This window comes from Oncorhynchus tshawytscha, linkage group LG20, assembly GCF_018296145.1.
Source record: "Oncorhynchus tshawytscha isolate Ot180627B linkage group LG20, Otsh_v2.0, whole genome shotgun sequence".
Classification (NCBI taxonomy): Eukaryota; Metazoa; Chordata; class Actinopteri; order Salmoniformes; family Salmonidae; genus Oncorhynchus; species Oncorhynchus tshawytscha.
The window spans coordinates 4,069,125-4,087,769 of record NC_056448.1 but is presented as its reverse complement, the minus strand read 5'-3'; the positions used below and the strand labels follow the sequence as shown (position 1 = coordinate 4,087,769).

The 18,645-nt window shown below is 45.8% G+C and overlaps 1 protein-coding gene across 2 annotated transcripts in view; it reads left to right on the top strand.

The window, feature by feature from the left end:
• LOC112260175 (spermatid perinuclear RNA binding protein) overlaps window positions 1-18,645 on the top strand; it is a 145,822-nt gene that overhangs the window by 66,729 nt on the left and 60,448 nt on the right. For both annotated transcript variants that reach the window (XM_024435074.2, XM_024435073.2), the window contains one exon: window positions 4,737-4,915. In XM_024435074.2, the coding sequence (XP_024290842.1) occupies window positions 4,913-4,915 (3 nt within the window). In that variant the 5' untranslated portion in view covers window positions 4,737-4,912. The remainder of the gene's footprint in view (window positions 1-4,736; window positions 4,916-18,645) is intronic.

The window sequence follows — 18,645 nt, the reverse complement described above, 5'->3', positions numbered from 1 at the left end:
ACTACACTCCCTTTAGTTGATGAATACGTTTGTTGTGTTTCACATGAACAGGTTAGGTGATACTGGATCTCTCTGTTCTCAACTGAAAGTTGCCGTGACCCGCCCACATCTCCCATCCCCCATTGTTGTTATGTTATGACTATTATCTACTTCCTGGTGAAGTTTCGCGTAATGGTTCTTGAGTGGGCAAGGTCACTTCCTGTTATGAGACTGTGACATGTGACAAGGCCATATCTGGATAGTATCACTGAGTTTAAATGTAAACACAAAGTGAGCTTTTTCATAAAGTGGAGCCATTATAGCCTGGACCCAGATCTGTTTGTAAATAACCAAATGTATTTATATAGCCCTTTTCTCAACAGCAGTTGTCACAAAGTGCTTATAAAAAAAACGAGCCTAAAACCCCAGAGAGCAAGCAATGCAGATATAGAGGCATGGTGGCTAGAAAAAACTCAGGAACCAGGCTCTGAGGGGTGCCCAGTCCTCTTCTGGCTGTGCCGGGTGGAGATTATAAACCTAGAGGAACCAGGCTCTGAGGGGTGCCCAGTCCTCTTCTGGCTGTGCCGGGTGGAGATTATAAACCTAGAGGACCCAGGCTCTGAGGGGTGGCCAGTCCTCTTCTGGCTGTGCCGGGTGGAGATTATAAACCTAGAGGAACCAGGCTCTGAGGGGTGCCCAGTCCTCTTCTGGCTGTGCCGGGTGGAGATTATAAACCTAGAGGACCCAGGCTCTGAGGGGTGCCCAGTCCTCTTCTGGCTGTGCCGGGTGGAGATTATAAACCTAGAGGACCCAGGCTCTGAGGGGTGCCCAGTCCTCTTCTGGCTGTGCCAGGTGGAGATTATAAACCTAGAGGAACCAGGCTCTGAGGGGTGCCCAGTCCTCTTCTGGCTGTGCCGGGTGGAGATTATAAACCTAGAGGAACCAGGCTCTGAGGGGTGCCCAGTCCTCTTCTGGCTGTGCCGGGTGGAGATTATAAACCTAGAGGAACCAGGCTCTGAGGGGTGCCCAGTCCTCTTCTGGCTGTGCCGGGTGGAGATTATAAACCTAGAGGAACCAGGCTCTGAGGGGTGCCCAGTCCTCTTCTGGCTGTGCCGGGTGGAGATTATAAACCTAGAGGACCCAGGCTCTGAGGGGTGCCCAGTCCTCTTCTGGCTGTGCCGGGTGGAGATTATAAACCTAGAGGAACCAGGCTCTGAGGGGTGCCCAGTCCTCTTCTGGCTGTGCCGGGTGGAGATTATAAACCTAGAGGACCCAGGCTCTGAGGGGTGCCCAGTCCTCTTCTGGCTGTGCCGGGTGGAGATTATAAACCTAGAGGAACCAGGCTCTGAGGGGTGCCCAGTCCTCTTCTGGCTGTGCCGGGTGGAGATTATAAACCTAGAGGAACCAGGCTCTGAGGGGTGCCCAGTCCTCTTCTGGCTGTGCCGGGTGGAGATTATAAACCTAGAGGAACCAGGCTCTGAGGGGTGCCCAGTCCTCTTCTGGCTGTGCCGGGTGGAGATTATAAACCTAGAGGACCCAGGCTTTGAGGGGTGCCCAGTCCTCTTCTGGCTGTGCAGGGTGGAGATTATAAACCTAGAGGACCCAGGCTCTGAGGGGTGCCCAGTCCTCTTCTGGCTGTGCCGGGTGGAGATGATTAAAGTACATGGCCATTAAGACCACCTGTCTTGTGCTGTCTTGCCAACTCATATAGTCACAATGATCTGGAACTAGGCTAGAGCCATGACAGTTGATGGAAAACTGCACTTATGGGAACTACCATGTGTGACTAAACCAAGGGTGTTTAGTGTTTACAACAATCCTTAACGACAGCCTTGAACCTATACAGCTCCTCTATACAGCTCCTCCATACAGCTCCTCTATACAGCTCCTCTATACAGCTCCTCTATACAGCTCCTCCATACAGCTCCTCCATACAGCTCCTCTATACAGCTCCTCTATACAGCTCCTCCACACAGCTCCTCTATACAGCTCCTCCACACAGCTCCTCTATACAGCTCCTCTATACAGCTCCTCCACACAGCTCCTCTATACAGCTCCTCCACACAGCTCCTCTATACAGCTCCTCCATACAGCTCCTCTATACAGCTCCTCCACACAGCTCCTCTATACAGCTCCTCTATACAGCTCCTCCAAACAGCTCCTCTATACAGCTCCTCTATACAGCTCCTCTATACAGCTCCTCCATACAGCTCCTCTATACAGCTCCTCTATACAGCTCCTCTATACAGCTCCTCCATACAGCTCCTCTATACAGCTCCTCTATACAGCTCCTCTATACAGCTCCTCTATACAGCTCCTCCACACAGCTCCTCCATACAGCTCCTCTATACAGCTCCTCCATACAGCTCCTCTATACAGCTCCTCCACACAGCTCCTCTATACAGCTCCTCTATACAGCTCCTCCACACAGCTCCTCTATACAGCTCCTCCATACAGCTCCTCCATACAGCTCCTCTATACAGCTCCTCTATACAGCTCCTCTATACAGCTCCTCCTTACAGCTCCTCTATACAGCTCCTCCATACAGCTCCTCTATACAGCTCCTCTATACAGCTCCTCCATACAGCTCCTCTATACAGCTCCTCTATACAGCTCCTCCACACAGCTCCTCTATACAGCTCCTCTATACAGCTCCTCCATACAGCTCCTCTATACAGCTCCTCTATACAGCTCCTCTATACAGCTCCTCTATACAGCTCCTCCATACAGCTCCTCTATACAGCTCCTCTATACAGCTCCTCCATACAGCTCCTCTATACAGCTCCTCTATACAGCTCCTCTATACAGCTCCTCCATACAGCTCCTCTATACAGCTCCTCTATACAGCTCCTCCATACAGCTCCTCTATACAGCTCCTCCATACAGCTCCTCTATACAGCTCCTCCATACAGCTCCTCCATACAGCTCCTCCATACAGCTCCTCCAGCTCCTCCACACAGCTCCTCTATACAGCTCCTCTATACAGCTCCTCCATACAGCTCCTCTATACAGCTCCTCTATACAGCTCCTCCATACAGCTCCTCCACACAGTTCCCGTGGTGTGGTGTTGCTTTAGTGGTGTTGTGTGTGGTTGGTGGATGGTTGGTTGGTTTGTTGACTGGTGGTTGGTTGGTTGCGTTGCATGTGGCTAGTTAAACCCATAAAGTGTCCCTGTGGCCTAGTTGTGGTATGTAAAGGTTTTATCTATAGCACAGCAGTACCCAGTCAAAAACACTGCAGTGCAGAGCAGCTAGAGAGACTGCTGGAGAGTGTGTCAGGAGTCAAGAGTGTCCTGGTTGATGGGTATTGATGCTGGGTATTGAGACACGGGGGACCCTAACGGCATTCCATACAGGACAGGGCGGGGAGGATTGGGTAGGGTTTCACCTCTGCTATACGGCTGTTGTTTACAACAAGAGGTTAAATCCCCAATGTATCTGCCCTCTGCCCTCTTGACGCATGGAGCTGGAGGGCGTGTGACCCGTGTATGTGTCCTATCCTCCTGGGCGTCTCTCCCAGGGCCTCCAGCCCTCCCCTTTGCCCGCGTGCCACGTGGCACAGCCTGGCGTAGCTGCCTAGTTGACCTAATCCATGGGAATGGAGATTGTTTTCCAGGGAAACCACATTAGGAACATGGCTGGATTAATGCAGATGACCAGTGGGATTAACGGGTCAAACTTTACCCTGACGGACTCCCCTGGTTAATCTGTGATACATAGACGATAGTTGATGATTATGATGAATAGGAGTTCATCTGCTCGGCCGAATTGTTCCACTAAAAGGAGCAGACGAGGCCAGAGAAAGGAGAGTACGGGGAAGAGCTGACAGACCGATAGGACAGGCTTGAGTGGGCAGTGGAATCATTTAGGCTAGATAAATCACCCAAACTGGAGCGGAGCGTTTTTTGAATATGTGTGTGTGGTGCGTTGGCGTATCTGTCTGTCATTGTGTGTTTGTGTATGTATCTGTGTGTGTGTGTGTGTGTGTGTGTGTGTGTGTGTGTGTGTGTGTGTGTGTGTGTGTGTGTGTGTGTGTGTGTGTGTGTGTGTGTGTGTGTGTGTGTGTGTGTGTGTGTGTGTGTGTGTGTGTGTGTGTCACTGTGTGTGTTGTGTGTGTGTGTCGTTGGCGTATCTGTCACTGTGTGTTTGTGTATGTATCTGTCAGTGTGTATGTGTGTGTGTATGTGTGTGTGTGTGGTGCGTTGGCGTATCTGTCTGTCATTGTGTGTTTGTGTATGTATCTGTCAGTGTGTGTGTGTGTATGTGTGTGTGTGTGTGTGTGTGCGTATCAGCCTATAAAAACAAGCGTAGCATCATGAAATATGAATAAGACCACGACCGTCTCGTCTTTAGTTTAGCCGCGCTCTCTCATCTCCTCTGTGTGTGTGTGTGTGTGTGCGTGTTATGAATGAAACAGGAAGGGAGTGTGTGTACAGTATCAGCTGAGTGCAGATGGGGAGGTGTAGATGAGACACGGGGTGTGAAGCTTTAACAAAAAGAGGAAGGGGGCAGAGGGAGTAAAGAGGGAGTAAAGAGGGAGTAAAGAGGGAGTAAAGAGGGAGTAAAGAGGGAGTATGTATGTATTACTGCAGCTGCAATGTTTTTTCTGTATTAAAAAAATGGGCTTAGGTGATCAATGATCAGTCTTTCCCTTTGTCTCTCTCGTTTCTCCCTCATCCCTCTCTCTGCCTCTCGCCATCCATCTCTCTCTCTCTCTCTCTCCTCCCTCTCTCTCTCACTCCCTCCCTCCATCTCCAGGTGAGACAGAGGGAAGCAGATCAGGTCTGTAGGCAGGGGGCTCTGAGGGGAGCGTATGAGGAGGAGTCAGAGAGCAGAGGAGACCCCTGACCTGTCCTGACAACACAGAGCTGCCCCGGCAACACACCCGGGCCACACAAGGAGACGGACAAGGAGCACCCACTCCTTTCGCAGGCATGGTAAATAGTGTGTGTGTGTGTGTGTGTGTGTTTTTGCTTGTGCAAGAGCTTCCTGTCAGAATGTTTAGGATGAGTGCGTAGTGTCAATATCAAGAGTTTAAGAGTTCCAAAATGCCATATATGGATTTTTCAGAAATGTTGGTAAATTTGAATGAATTAAGAACACATCTTGTGAAAGAGAGAGCTTTTATTTTTTCTTCTTAAGGGCTTGTGAAAAGACAGTACCAGTCAAACTTTGGACACTCCTACTCATTCCAATTTTTTTATTTTATTTATTTTTACTATTTTCTACATTGTATAATAATAGTGAAGACATCAAAATGATGAAATAACACATGTAGTAAACAACAAATATTTGATATTCTTCAAAGTAGCCGTCCGCTTTGCCTTGATGACAGCTTTGCACATTCTCTCAACCAGCTTCATGAAGTAGTCACCTGGAATTTATTTAAATTAACACGTGTGCCTTGTTAAAAGTTAATTTGTGGAATTTCTTTCCTTCTTAATGCGTTTCAGCCAATCAGTTGTGTTGTGACAAGGTAGGGGTGGTATACAGAAGATAGCCCTATTTCATAAAAGACCAAGCCCATATTATGGCAAGAACAGCTCAAATAAGCAAAGAGAAACAACAAATCAAATCAAATCAAATTTTATTTGTCACATACACATGGTTAGCAGATGTTAATGCGAGTGTAGCGAAATGCTTGTGCTTCTAGTTCCGACAATGCAGTAATAACCAACAAGTAATCTAACTAACAATTTCAAAACTACTGTCTTATACACAGTGTAAGGGGATAAAGAATATGTACATAAGGATATATGAATGAGTGATGGTACAGAACGGCATAGGCAAGATACAGTAGATGGTATTGAGTGCAGTATATACATATGAGATGAGTATGTAAACAAAGTGGCATAGTTAAAGTGGCTAGTGATACATGTATTACATAAAGATGCAGTAGATGATATAGAGTACAGTATATACGTATGCATATGAGATGAATAATGTAGGGTATGTAACATTATATTAGGTAGCATTGTTTAAAGTGGCTAGTGATATATTTTACATCGTTTCCCATCAATTCCCATTATTAAAGCGGCTGGAGTTGAGTCAGTGTCAGTGTGTTGGCAGCAGCCACTCAATGTTAGTGGTGGCTGTTTAACAGTCTGATGGCCTTGAGGTAGAAGCTGTTTTTCAGTCTCTCGGTCCCAGCTTTGATGCACCTGTACTGACCTCGCCTTCTGGATGATAGCGGGGTGAACAGGCAGTGGCTCGGGTGGTTGATGTCCTTGATGATCTTTATGGCCTTCCTGTAACATTGGGTGGTGTAGGTGTCCTGGAGGGCAGGTAGTTTGCCCCGGTGATGCGTTGTGCAGACCTCACTACCCTCTGGAGAGCCTTACGGTTGAGGGCGGAGCAGTTGCCGTACCAGGCGGTGATACAGCCCGCCAGGATGCTCTCGATTGTGCATCTGTAGAAGTTTGTGAGTGCTTTTGGTGACAAGCCGAATTTCTTCAGCCTCCTGAGGTTGAAGAGGCGCTGCTGCGCCTTCTTCACGATGCTGTCTGTGTGAGTGGACCAATTCAGTTTGTCTGTGATGTGTATGCCGAGGAACTTAAAACTTGCTACCCCCTTGCTACAGTCCATCATTACATTAAGACTTGAAGGTCAGTCAATCTGGAAAATTTCAAGAAATTTTAAAGTTTCTTCAAGTGCAGTCGCAAAAACCATCAAGCGCTATGATGAAACTGTCTCTCATGTGGACCGCCGCAGGAAAGGAAGACCCAGAGTTACCTCTGCTGCAGAGGATAAGTTCATTAAAGTTATCAGCCCCAGTTATCAGCCCCAGTAACAAACACATCTCAACATCAACAGTTCAGAGAAGACTGCGTGAATCAGGCCTTCATGGTCAAATTGCTGCAAAGAAACCACTACTAAAGGACACAAATAAGAAGAAGAGACTTGCTTGGGCCAAGAAACACGAGCAATGGACATTAGACTGGTGGAAATCTGTCCTTTGGTCTAATGAGTCCAAATTTGAGATTTTGGATTCCAACTGCCATTTCTTTGTGAGACGCAGAGTAGGTGAACAGATGATCTCTGTATGTGTGGTTCCCACCGTAAAACATGGAGGAGGAGGTGTGAGGGTGATTTGCTGGTAACACTGTCAGTGATTTATTTAGAATTCAAGGCACACTTACCCAGCATGGCTACCGCAGAGACACGCCATCCCATCTGGTTTGTGCTTAGTGGGACTATCATTTGTATTTCAACAGGACAATGACCCAACACACTTCCAGGCTGTGTAAGGGCTATTTGACCAAGAAGGAGAGTGATGGAGTGCTGCATCAGATGACCTGGCCTCCACAATCACCCGATCTTAACCCAATTGAAATAGTTTGGGATGAGTTGGACCGCAGAGCGAAGGAAAAGCAGCCAACAAGTGCTCACCATATGTGGGAACTCCTTCAAGACTGTTGGAAAAGCATTCCAGGTGAAGCTGGTTGAGAGAATGCTGTGCTGTCATCAAGGCAAAGAGAGGCTACTTTGAAGAATCTAAAATATATTTTGATTTGTTTAACCTCTCTAGGGTATGAGGGACGCTAGCGTCCCACCTGGCCAACATCCAGTGAGATTGCAGAGCGCCAAATTCAAATACAGAAATACTCATTATAAAAATTCAGAAAAGATACAACTATTTTACATAGGCTTAAAGATTAACTTCTTGTGAATCCAACCACGGTGTCAGAATTTTAAAATGCTTTACCGCGAAAGCATACCTTACAATTATTTGAGAACATAGCCCAGCAGACAAATCATTACAAACAGTAACCAGCCAAGTAGAAGAGTTACACAAGTCAGAAATAGAGATCAAATTAATCACTTACCTTTGATGACCTTCATATGTTTGCACTCAGAAGACATTCATTTATTGAATAAATGTTCCTTTTGTTCGATAAATTCTCTCTTTATATCCGAAAACCTCCGCTTTGTTTGCGTATTTTCTTCAGTAATCCACAGGCTCAAACGTAGTCACAACAGGCAGACAAAAAATCCAAATTGTATCCGTAAAGTTCATAGAAACATGTCAAACAATGTTTATATTCAATCCTCAGGTTGTTTTTAGCCTAAATAATCGATAATATTTCAACCGGACAATAACGTCGTCAATATAAAAGGTAAACAAGAACGGCACTCTCTCGGTTGTGACCATGAAAAAGCTCTGTGACACGTCAGGGTCCACTCATTCAGACTGCTCTTACTCCCTCATTTTTCAGTATACAAGCCTGAAACAATTTCTAAAGACTATTGACATCTAGTGGAAGGCATGGGAACTGCAATTTGAGTCCTAAGTCAATGGATACCGTAATGGCATTGAATAGAAAACTCCAACAACAACAACAAAATCCTACTTCCTGAATGGATTTTTCTCAGGTTTTCGCCTGCTAAATGAGTTCTGTTATGCTCACAGACATTATTTTAACAGTTTCGGAAACTTTAGAGTGTTTTCTATCAAAATATACTAATTATATGCATATCTTATCTTCTGGGCCTGAGTAGAAGGCAGTTTAATTTGGCCATGCTTTTCATCCAAAATTCCAAATTCTGCCCCCTACCCTAGAGAAGTTAACACTTTTTGGGTTATTATATCAATCAAATGTATTTATAAAGCCCTTCTTACATCAGCTGATATCTCAAAGTGCTGTACAGAAACCCAGCCTAAAACCCCAACAGCAAGCTATGTAGGTGTAGAAGCACGGTGGCTAGGAAAAACTCTCTAGAAAGGCCGGAACCTAGGAAATAACCTAGAGAGGAATGAGGGGTGGCCAGTCCTCTTCTGGCTGTGCCGGTTGGAGATTATAACAGAACATGGCCAAGATGTTCAAGCGTTCATAGATGACCAGCAGGATCAAATAATAATAATCACAGTGGTTGTCGAGGGTGCAACAGGTCAGCACCTCAGGAGTAAATGTCATTTAACTTTTCATAGCCGATCATTCAGAGTATCTCTACCGCTCCTGCTGTCTCTAAAGAGTTGAAAACAGCAGGTCAGGGACAGGTAGCACGTCCGGTGAACAGGTCAGGGTTCCATAGCCGCAGGCAGAACAGTTGAAACTGGAGCAGCAGCAATACCAGGTGGACTGGGGACAGCAAGGAGTCATCAGGCCAGGTAGTCCTGAAGCATGGTCCTAGGGCTCAGGTCCTCAGAGAGAGAGGGTGAAAGAAAGAAAGAAAGAACGAAAGAAAGAAAGAAAGAAAGAAAGAAAGAAAGAAAGAAAGAAAGAAAGAAAAATAGAGAGATAATTAGAGAGAGAGCATACTTAAATTCCCACAGGACACTGGACAAGACAGGAGAAATACTCCAGATTTAACAGACTGACCCTAGCCCCCCGACACATAAACTATTGCAGCATAAATGCTGGAGGCTGAGACAGGAGGGGTCATATGATTCCATATGTGTTATTTCATAGTTTTGACGTCTTCACTATTATTCTACAATGTAGAAAATAGTATAAAAAAAAATAGGAAAAACCCTAGAATGAGTAGGTGTGTCCAAACTTTTGACTGGTACTGTATATATATTGCAAGATAATATTATTTTAGAGAGACAAATAATCAATGTTTTGTGGTAAAAAGCTATATAGCCTACAGAACTATAGAAAAAGTATTCAGATTGGGTTTTAAACAGTTACATGTAATAAAGTATCAATACATAATAAATAAATACATTTTCAAATAATCACTTTGTTTCAACTAAATGTCCCAACTCTCTAAACAGATGGCTTTGGATAAAGCACATATTGCGTTTAGCAAAAAAACACATTTTAAGACAATGTTTAAAAAATATGAGAGCAGCCATAATTCATACATATAGACAGGGACCCATGAGCATTCATTTCAGACAGGGACCCACGAGCATTCATTTCAGACAGGGACCCACAAGCATTCATTTTAGACAGGGACCCATGAGCATTCATTTCAGACAGGGACCCATGAACATTCATTTCAGACAGGGATCCACAAGCATTCATTTTAGACAGGGACCCATGAACATTCATTTCAGACAGGGATCCACAAGCATTCATTTTAGACAGGGACCCAAGAGCATTCATTTCAGACAGGGACCCAAGAGCATTCATTTCAGACAGGGACCCACAAGCATTCATTTTAGACAGGGACCCAAGAGCATTCATTTCAGACAGGGACCCAAGAGCATTCATTTCAGACAGGGACCCACAAGCATTCATTTTAGACAGGGACCCAAGAGCATTCATTTCAGACAGGGACCCAAGAGCATTCATTTCAGACAGGGACCCACAAGCATTCATTTTAGACAGGGACCCAAGAGCATTCATTTCAGACAGGGACCCAAGAGCATTCATTTCAGACAGGGACCCAAGAGCATTCATTTCAGACAGGGACCCACAAGCATTCATTTTAGACAGGGACCCAAGAGCATTCATTTCAGACAGGGACCCAAGAGCATTCATTTCAGACAGGGACCCAAGAGCATTCATTTCAGACAGGGACCCACAAGCATTCATTTTAGACAGGGACCCAAGAGCATTCATTTCAGACAGGGACCCAAGAGCATTCATTTCAGACAGGGACCCACAAGCATTCATTTTAGACAGGGACCCATGAGAATTCATCACATGCAAATGTGAAAAATTGCTGTTTATCGTGTTTTGGAATCAAACTCTTCACACGTTCATCTCTTTTGTTACACCATGAAAGCTGGGGCTATTTTCTACAGTAGGCATACGTACATACAGCTCAATGCTTGCTCAGTAGATCACAAACCGGGAAGTCTGTTGAATATCTTCAACATAAAAAATATATATATTTATTTAAAATATTTTATCAGGCAGGTCAATTAAGAACAAATTCTTATTTACAATGACGGCCTGGCAAAAGGCCATAGATGCTTACTAAGATGAATTATTTGTTACTTTTTTATTTCTTATTGTTATTTATTTCATTTTTGTTAAGTCTTTTTACATTTTGTACATTTGATTTAAGCTGCATTGTTGTTTAGGGGCTTGTAAGTAGGCATTTCACTGTAAGGTCTACACCTGTTGTTTAGGGGCTTGTAAGTAGGCATTTCACTGTAAGGTCTACACCTGTTGTTTAGGGGCTTGTACTTTCACTGTAATGTTTCACTGTAAGGTCTACACCTGTTGTTTAGGGGCTTGTAAGTAGGCATTTCACTGTAAGGTCTACACCTGTTGTTTAGGGGCTTGTAAGTAGGCATTTCACTGTAAGGTCTACACCTGTTGTTTAGGGGCTTGTAAGTAGGCATTTCACTGTAATGTCTACACCTGTTGTTTAGGGGCTTGTAAGTAGGCATTTCACTGTAATGTCTACACCTGTTGTTTAGGGGCTTGTAAGTAGGCATTTCACTGTAAGGTCTACACCTGTTGTTTAGGGGCCTGTTGTTTCACTGTAATGTCTACACCTGTTGTTTAGGGGCTTGTAAGTAGGCATTTCACTGTAATGTCTACACCTGTTGTTTAGGGGCTTGTAAGTAGGCATTTCACTGTAATGTCTACACCTGTTGTTTAGGGGCTTGTAAGTAGGCATTTCACTGTAATGTCTACACCTGTTGTTTAGGGGCTTGTAAGTAGGCATTTCACTGTAATGTCTACACCTGTTGTTTAGGGGCTTGTAAGTAGGCATTTCACTGTAAGGTCTACACCTGTTGTTTAGGGGCTTGTAAGTAGGCATTTCACTGTAAGGTCTACACCTGTTGTTTAGGGGCTTGTAAGTAGGCTTGTAAGTAGGCATTTCACTGTAATGTCTACACCTGTTTTTAGGGGCTTGTAAGTAGGCATTTCACTGTAATGTCTACACCTGTTGTTTAGGGGCTTGTAAGTAGGCATTTCACTGTAATGTCTACACCTGTTGTTTAGGGGCTTGTAAGTAGGCATTTCACTGTAATGTCTACACCTGTTGTTTAGGGGCTTGTAAGTAGGCATTTCACTGTAAGGTCTACACCTGTTGTTTAGGGGCTTGTAAGTAGGCATTTCACTGTAATGTCTACACCTGTTGGTTAAGGACTCGTAAGTAGGCATTTCACTGTAAGGTCTACACCTGTTGGTTAAGGACTCGTAAGTAGGCATTTCACTGTAAGGTCTACACCTGTTGGTTAAGGACTCGTAAGTAGGCATTTCACTGTAATGTCTACACCTGTTGATTTCGGCGCATGTGACAAATGCAATTGGATGTGATTGTGGTAACGTCACAGTGAAGACACAGTGAGGTTGGCTGCAGGTAAGGGGAAGGTGGGAGGTGTGTAATATTACTCTGAGCAGTAAAGGACCAGTTGGGCCAAGAGAGGTCGATCTGAGTAGTGTCGCCGTGAAACATTGCAGTGCCGATTGCTGTGTGTCTGTGAGAAGAAGTCTCCCTGACGATGTAGCACTATTGAACATCAGCAAAGAGAGGGGGGGGAGAAAACGAGAGAGAGGAGATGAACAGGGAGAAAGAGAGAGGACAAGAGAGGATAAGGTAGGGAGTCAGAGGAAGGAGAGAGAGGGGAATTAGAAAGGAGAGGAAGAGAACAAGGGACAGAGAGAGGTGGAGGAAGAGAAGAGAGAGATCAGGGATTGATTAATGGTCCCTACCCCTGACTCTGGAGTTGAGCCTCAGGGGAGTGCAGGCAGCACCATGAATTATTAAAAACTGGAGGGGTGGGAGGGGAGGCGGAGGGTGTTCATAAATAACCCTCGATGATGAGGGCCGTGCTAACGCTAGCTGGGCTGGTAAGGAGAGTGGGGATGACCTTGGAGCTCAAACACTGCACTGCAAAGCCACAGCACAGTGCTCTGCTTCCTTATTGTCTTTTCATTGGATTTTCCCTCCGTGTGTACACACCCAGATAAATATATAAACACAGACCCACCACACACACACACACACACACACAATCCCTCTAGGATCTCTATCTATCTCCAGGGATGGCGGGCGACCTTGTTAATCCTCAGTTCCTTGTCAGCTTTGCTCTGCCCAGGTAGTCAGTTAAATGGCACTCGGAGACAAGGCAAAGTCAGCGGATCTCTTTAACACCCTGAAGCCATAATCCTTTACTGCAGCCCATAAACACTAATACTGAACACGGTCACATTACGAGAGGCAAAGAGCAGAAACGAATATCATTAGCTAGGCTACCTGGGCCCGTATTCCAGAAGTGTCTGAAAGTGCTGATCATGGATCAGGTCCCGCCTCCCAATTCTTTATGATTTAAAAGGCCAAACCGATCTGAGATCAGCACTCCTACTCTTAAGATGCAGTGTGCCTGCCCTGCGCAAGTCTGTGTGTGCGCATGTGTTTGCGCCTGTGCACGTGCGTGTGTTAATTTGAAAGGCTGTTAAAAAAACACAATAAAACGGGGCCATCTTTTGTGCAAGAGCTGCCAAGCGCAGTGCTGGTAAATCACAGGATGAATTTTTAATGCAATCTGCCTGGGGCTGATCATACCCCTCTCCTCTCTCTGCCTTGTCGCTCTTCTGTCCCAAACTATGCATTCACCACGCACAGCCTCTCTCGCTGTGCACTCAGCAATCGTTAAGGCCACGCGACACACACTCTGCACAGGCATGACACACGCCAGTGTTGCGACACACACTCCACATGTGTGGCACGCACACACAAATTGTGTGCGCATACAGACATGATACACACCTTTACAGTGCTTTACACTGGTGCTACACGCATCACTGAACAGCGTGTCAGTCAGCGGAGGCTGCCCGAAGGGGAGGACGGGCTCGTGGCTGGCGCCGAGCGGATGGAATCATCGAACACACGGACACCACGTGTTTGATGTCCTTCCACTGATTCCGTCTCCAGCCACGAGCCCGTCCTCCCCAATTAAGGTGCCACCAACCTCCTGAGGTGTGCATATGGTTCCCAACAGACCAACAACACTCTCTCGCACTGCTCTCACTACACACTAGTTGCTGTGTACCGTACACGCACACACAATCTCCTGGTCTACTTGTTTCGCAAGTTTATGGTGGAATAGCGAGGGGAAACAGCGCTACCAGACCAGTAAGTGGGTATATAGCAACGACTTGGAGTGTGCATTGCATACTGTACGTTGGACTGAAGATGTTTATTATTGGAGGGCAGAGCACATTCACTATACAACAGAGCACCACGTGTAGTAAGCCGTCTAATGTGTTTATGTGTTGTGGGCTAACTGGTTGTAATTGGTGTGGTGTAATTGCAGGAGCAAGGGGAGAGCAAAGGTCAACACTCTGGGTAGTTGGCACACGTTCACACACACACACACACACACACACACACACGGACAGCAACAACACCCCGCTGGGCACACACTGGTTGAATCAACGTTGCTTCCACGTTTATTTCAGTGAAACGTGGACTAGACGTTGAATTGACGTCTGTGTCAAGAGGGAACATACTCCCTCCGCGGAGTCCGCAGTGTGAACACAAAAACATGTACAGGGCTCGACATTCAGTTTGCCAGTGGGACACCAGGCCGGTGCCAGCTGAAAGTTACTTGCCCGGATGGAAAAAAGATTCTGGCCTGGGTTAAGATCTGTCAGGAAAGCGAATGATGCATAGTTTTTCAACAGCAGGTGATTCTATTTTCATTTGGGCTGAGCAAGTAGCCTACACGGGGTTCATGCAGACATTAAAGTAGCCTACACGGGGTTCATGCAGACATTAAAGTAGCCTACATGCAGGGTAGCCTTTCATGCAGACATTAAAGTAGCCTACACGGGGTTCATGCAGACATTAAAGTAGCCTTCATGCAGACATTAAGTAGCACGGGGTTCATGCAGACATTAAAGTAGCCTACACGGGGTTCATGCAGACATTAAAGTAGCCTACACGGGGTTCATGCAGACATTAAAGTAGCCTACACGGGGTTCATGCAGACATTAAAGTAGCCTACACGGGGTTCATGCAGACATGCAGACATTAAAGTAGCCTACACGGGGTTCATGCAGACATTAAAGTAGCCTACACGGGGTTCATGCAGACATTAAAGTAGCCTAGGGGTTCATGCAGACATTAAAGTAGCCTACGGGGTTCATGCAGACATTCATGCAGACATTAAAGTAGCCTACACGGGGTTCATGCAGACATTAAAGTAGCCTACACGGGGTTCATGCAGACATTAAAGTAGCCTACACGGGGTTCATGCAGACATTAAAGTAGCCTACACGGGGTTCATGCAGACATTAAAGTAGGGTTCATGCAGACATTAAAGTAGCCTACACGGGGTTCATGCAGACATTAAAGTAGCCTACACGGGGTTCATGCAGACATTAAAGTAGCCTACACGGGGTTCATGCAGACATTAAAGTAGCAGACATTAAAGTAGCCTACACGGGTTCATGCAGACATTAAAGTAGCCTACACGGGGTTCATGCAGACATTAAAGTAGCCTTCATGCAGACATTAAAGGGGTTCATGCAGACATTAAAGTAGCCTACACGGGTTCATGCAGACATTAAAGTAGCCTACATGCAGGGTTCATGCAGACATTAAATGTTAAAGCCTACACGGGGTTCATGCAGACATTAAAGTAGCCTACACGGGGTTCATGCAGACATAGCCTACACGGGGTTCATGCAGACATTAAAGTAGCCTACACGGGGTTCATGCAGACATTAAAGTAGCCTACACGGGGTTCATGCAGACATTAAAGTAGCCTACACGGGGTTCATGCAGACATTAAAGTAGCCTACACGGGGTTCATGCAGACATTAAAGTAGCCTACACGGGGTTCATGCAGACATTAAAGTAGCCTACACGGGGTTCATGCAGACATTAAAGTAGCCTACACGGGGTTCATGCAGACATTAAAGTAGCCTACACGGGGTTCATGCAGACATTAAAGTAGCCTTCATGCAGACATTAAAGGGGTTCATGCAGACATTAAAGTAGCCTACACGGGGTTCATGCAGACATTAAAGTAGCCTACACGGGGTTCATGCAGACATTAAAGTAGCCTACACGGGGTTCATGCAGACATTAAAGTAGCCTACACGGGGTTCATGCAGACATTAAAGTAGCCTACACGGGGTTCATGCAGACATTAAAGTAGCCTACACGGGGTTCATGCAGACATTAAAGTAGCCTACACGGGGTTCATGCAGACATTAAAGTAGGGGTTCATGCAGACATTAAAGTAGCCTACACGGGGTTCATGCAGACATTAAAGTAGCCTACACGGGGTTCATGCAGACATTAAAGTAGGTTCATGCAGACATTAAAGTAGCCTACACGGGGTTCATGCAGACATTAAAGTAGCCTACACGGGGTTCATGCAGACATTAAAGTAGCCTACACGGGGTTCATGCAGACATTAAAGTAGCCTACACGGGGTTCATGCAGACATTAAAGTAGCCTACACGGGGTTCATGCAGACATTAAAGTAGCCTACACGGGGTTCATGCAGACATTAAAGTAGCCTACACGGGGTTCATGCAGACATTAAAGTAGCCTAAGGGGTTCATGCAGACATTAAAGTAGCCTACACGGGTTCATGCAGACATTAAAGTAGCCTACACGGGGTTCATGCAGACATTAAAGTAGCCTACACGGGGTTCATGCAGACATTAAAGTAGCCTACACGGGGTTCATGCAGACATTAAAGTAGCCTACACGGGGTTCATGCAGACATTAAAGTAGCCTACACGGGGTTCATGCATTAAAGTTCAGCTTACACGGGGTTCATGCAGACATTAAAGTAGCCTACACGGGGTTCATGCAGACATTAAAGTAGCCTACACGGGGTTCATGCAGACATTAAAGTAGCCTACACGGGGTTCATGCAGACATTAAAGTAGCCTACACGGGGTTCATGCAGACATTAAAGTAGCCTACACGGGGTTCATGCAGACATTAAAGTAGCCTACACGGGGTTCATGCAGACATTAAAGTAGCCTACACGGGGTTCATGCAGACATTAAAGTAGCCTACACGGGGTTCATGCAGACATTAAAGTAGCAGACATTAAAGTAGCCTACACGGGGTTCATGCAGACATTAAAGTAGCCTACACGGGGTTCATGCAGACATTAAAGTAGCCTACACGGGGTTCATGCAGACATTAAAGTAGCCTACACGGGGTTCATGCAGACATTAAAGTAGCCTACACGGGGTTCATGCAGACATTAAAGTAGCCTACACGGGGTTCATGCAGACATTAAAGTTTCATGCAGACATTAAAGTAGCCTACACGGGGTTCATGCAGACATTAAAGTAGCCTACACGGGTTCATGCAGACATTAAAGTAGCCTACACGGGGTTCATGCAGACATTAAAGTAGCCTACACGGGGTTCATGCAGACATTAAAGTAGCCTACACGGGGTTCATGCAGACATTAAAGTAGCCTACACGGGGTTCATGCAGACATTAAAGTAGCCTACACGGGGTTCATGCAGACATTAAAGTAGCCTACACGGGGTTCATGCAGACATTAAAGTAGCCTACACGGGTTCATGCAGACATTAAAGTAGCCTACACGGGGTTCATGCAGACATTAAAGTAGCCTACACGGGGTTCATGCAGACATTAAAGTAGCCTACACGGGGTTCATGCAGACATTAAAGTAGCCTACACGGGGTTCATGCAGACATTAAAGTAGCCTACACGGGTTCATGCAGACATTAAAGTAGCCTACACGGGGTTCATGCAGACATTAAAGTAGCCTACACGGGGTTCATGCAGACATTAAAGTAGCCTACACGGGGTTCATGCAGACATTAAAGTAGCCTACACGGGGTTCATGCAGACATTAAAGTAGCCTACACGGGGTTCATGCAGACATTAAAGTAGCCAGACATAGCACGGGGTTCATGCAGACATTAAAGTAGCCTACACGGGGTTCATGCAGACATTAAAGTAGCCTACACGGGGTTCATGCAGACATTAAAGTAGCCTACACGGGGTTCATGCAGACATTAAAGTAGCCTACACGGGGTTCATGCAGACATTAAAGTAGCCTACACGGGGTTCATGCAGACATTAAAGTAGCCTACACGGGGTTCATGCAGACATTAAAGTAGCCTACACGGGGTTCATGCAGACATTAAAGTAGCCTACACGGGGTTCATGCAGACATTAAAGTAGCCTACACGGGTTCATGCAGACATTAAAGTAGCCTACACGGGGTTCATGCAGACATTAAAGTAGCCTACACGGGGTTCATGCAGACATTAAAGTAGCCTACACGGGGTTCATGCAGACATTAAAGTAGCCTACACGGGGTTCATGCAGACATTAAAGTAGCCTACACGGGGTTCATGCAGACATTAAAGTAGCCTACACGGGGTTCATGCAGACATTAAAGTAGCCTACACGTTCAGCAGACATTAAAGTAGCCTACACGGGGTTCATGCAGACATTAAAGTAGCCTACACGGGGTTCATGCAGACATTAAAGTAGCCTACACGGGGTTCATGCAGACATTAAAGTAGCCTACACGGGGTTCATGCAGACATTAAAGTAGCCTACACGGGGTTCATGCAGACATTAAAGTAGCCTACACGGGGTTCATGCAGACATTAAAGTAGCCTACACGGGGTTCATGCAGACATTAAAGTAGCCTACACGGGGCAGACATTCATGCAGAGCCTACACGGGTTCATTAAAGTAGCCTACACGGGGTTCATGCAGACATTAAAGTAGCCTACACGGGGTTCATGCAGACATTAAAGTAGCCTACACGGGGTTCATGCAGACATTA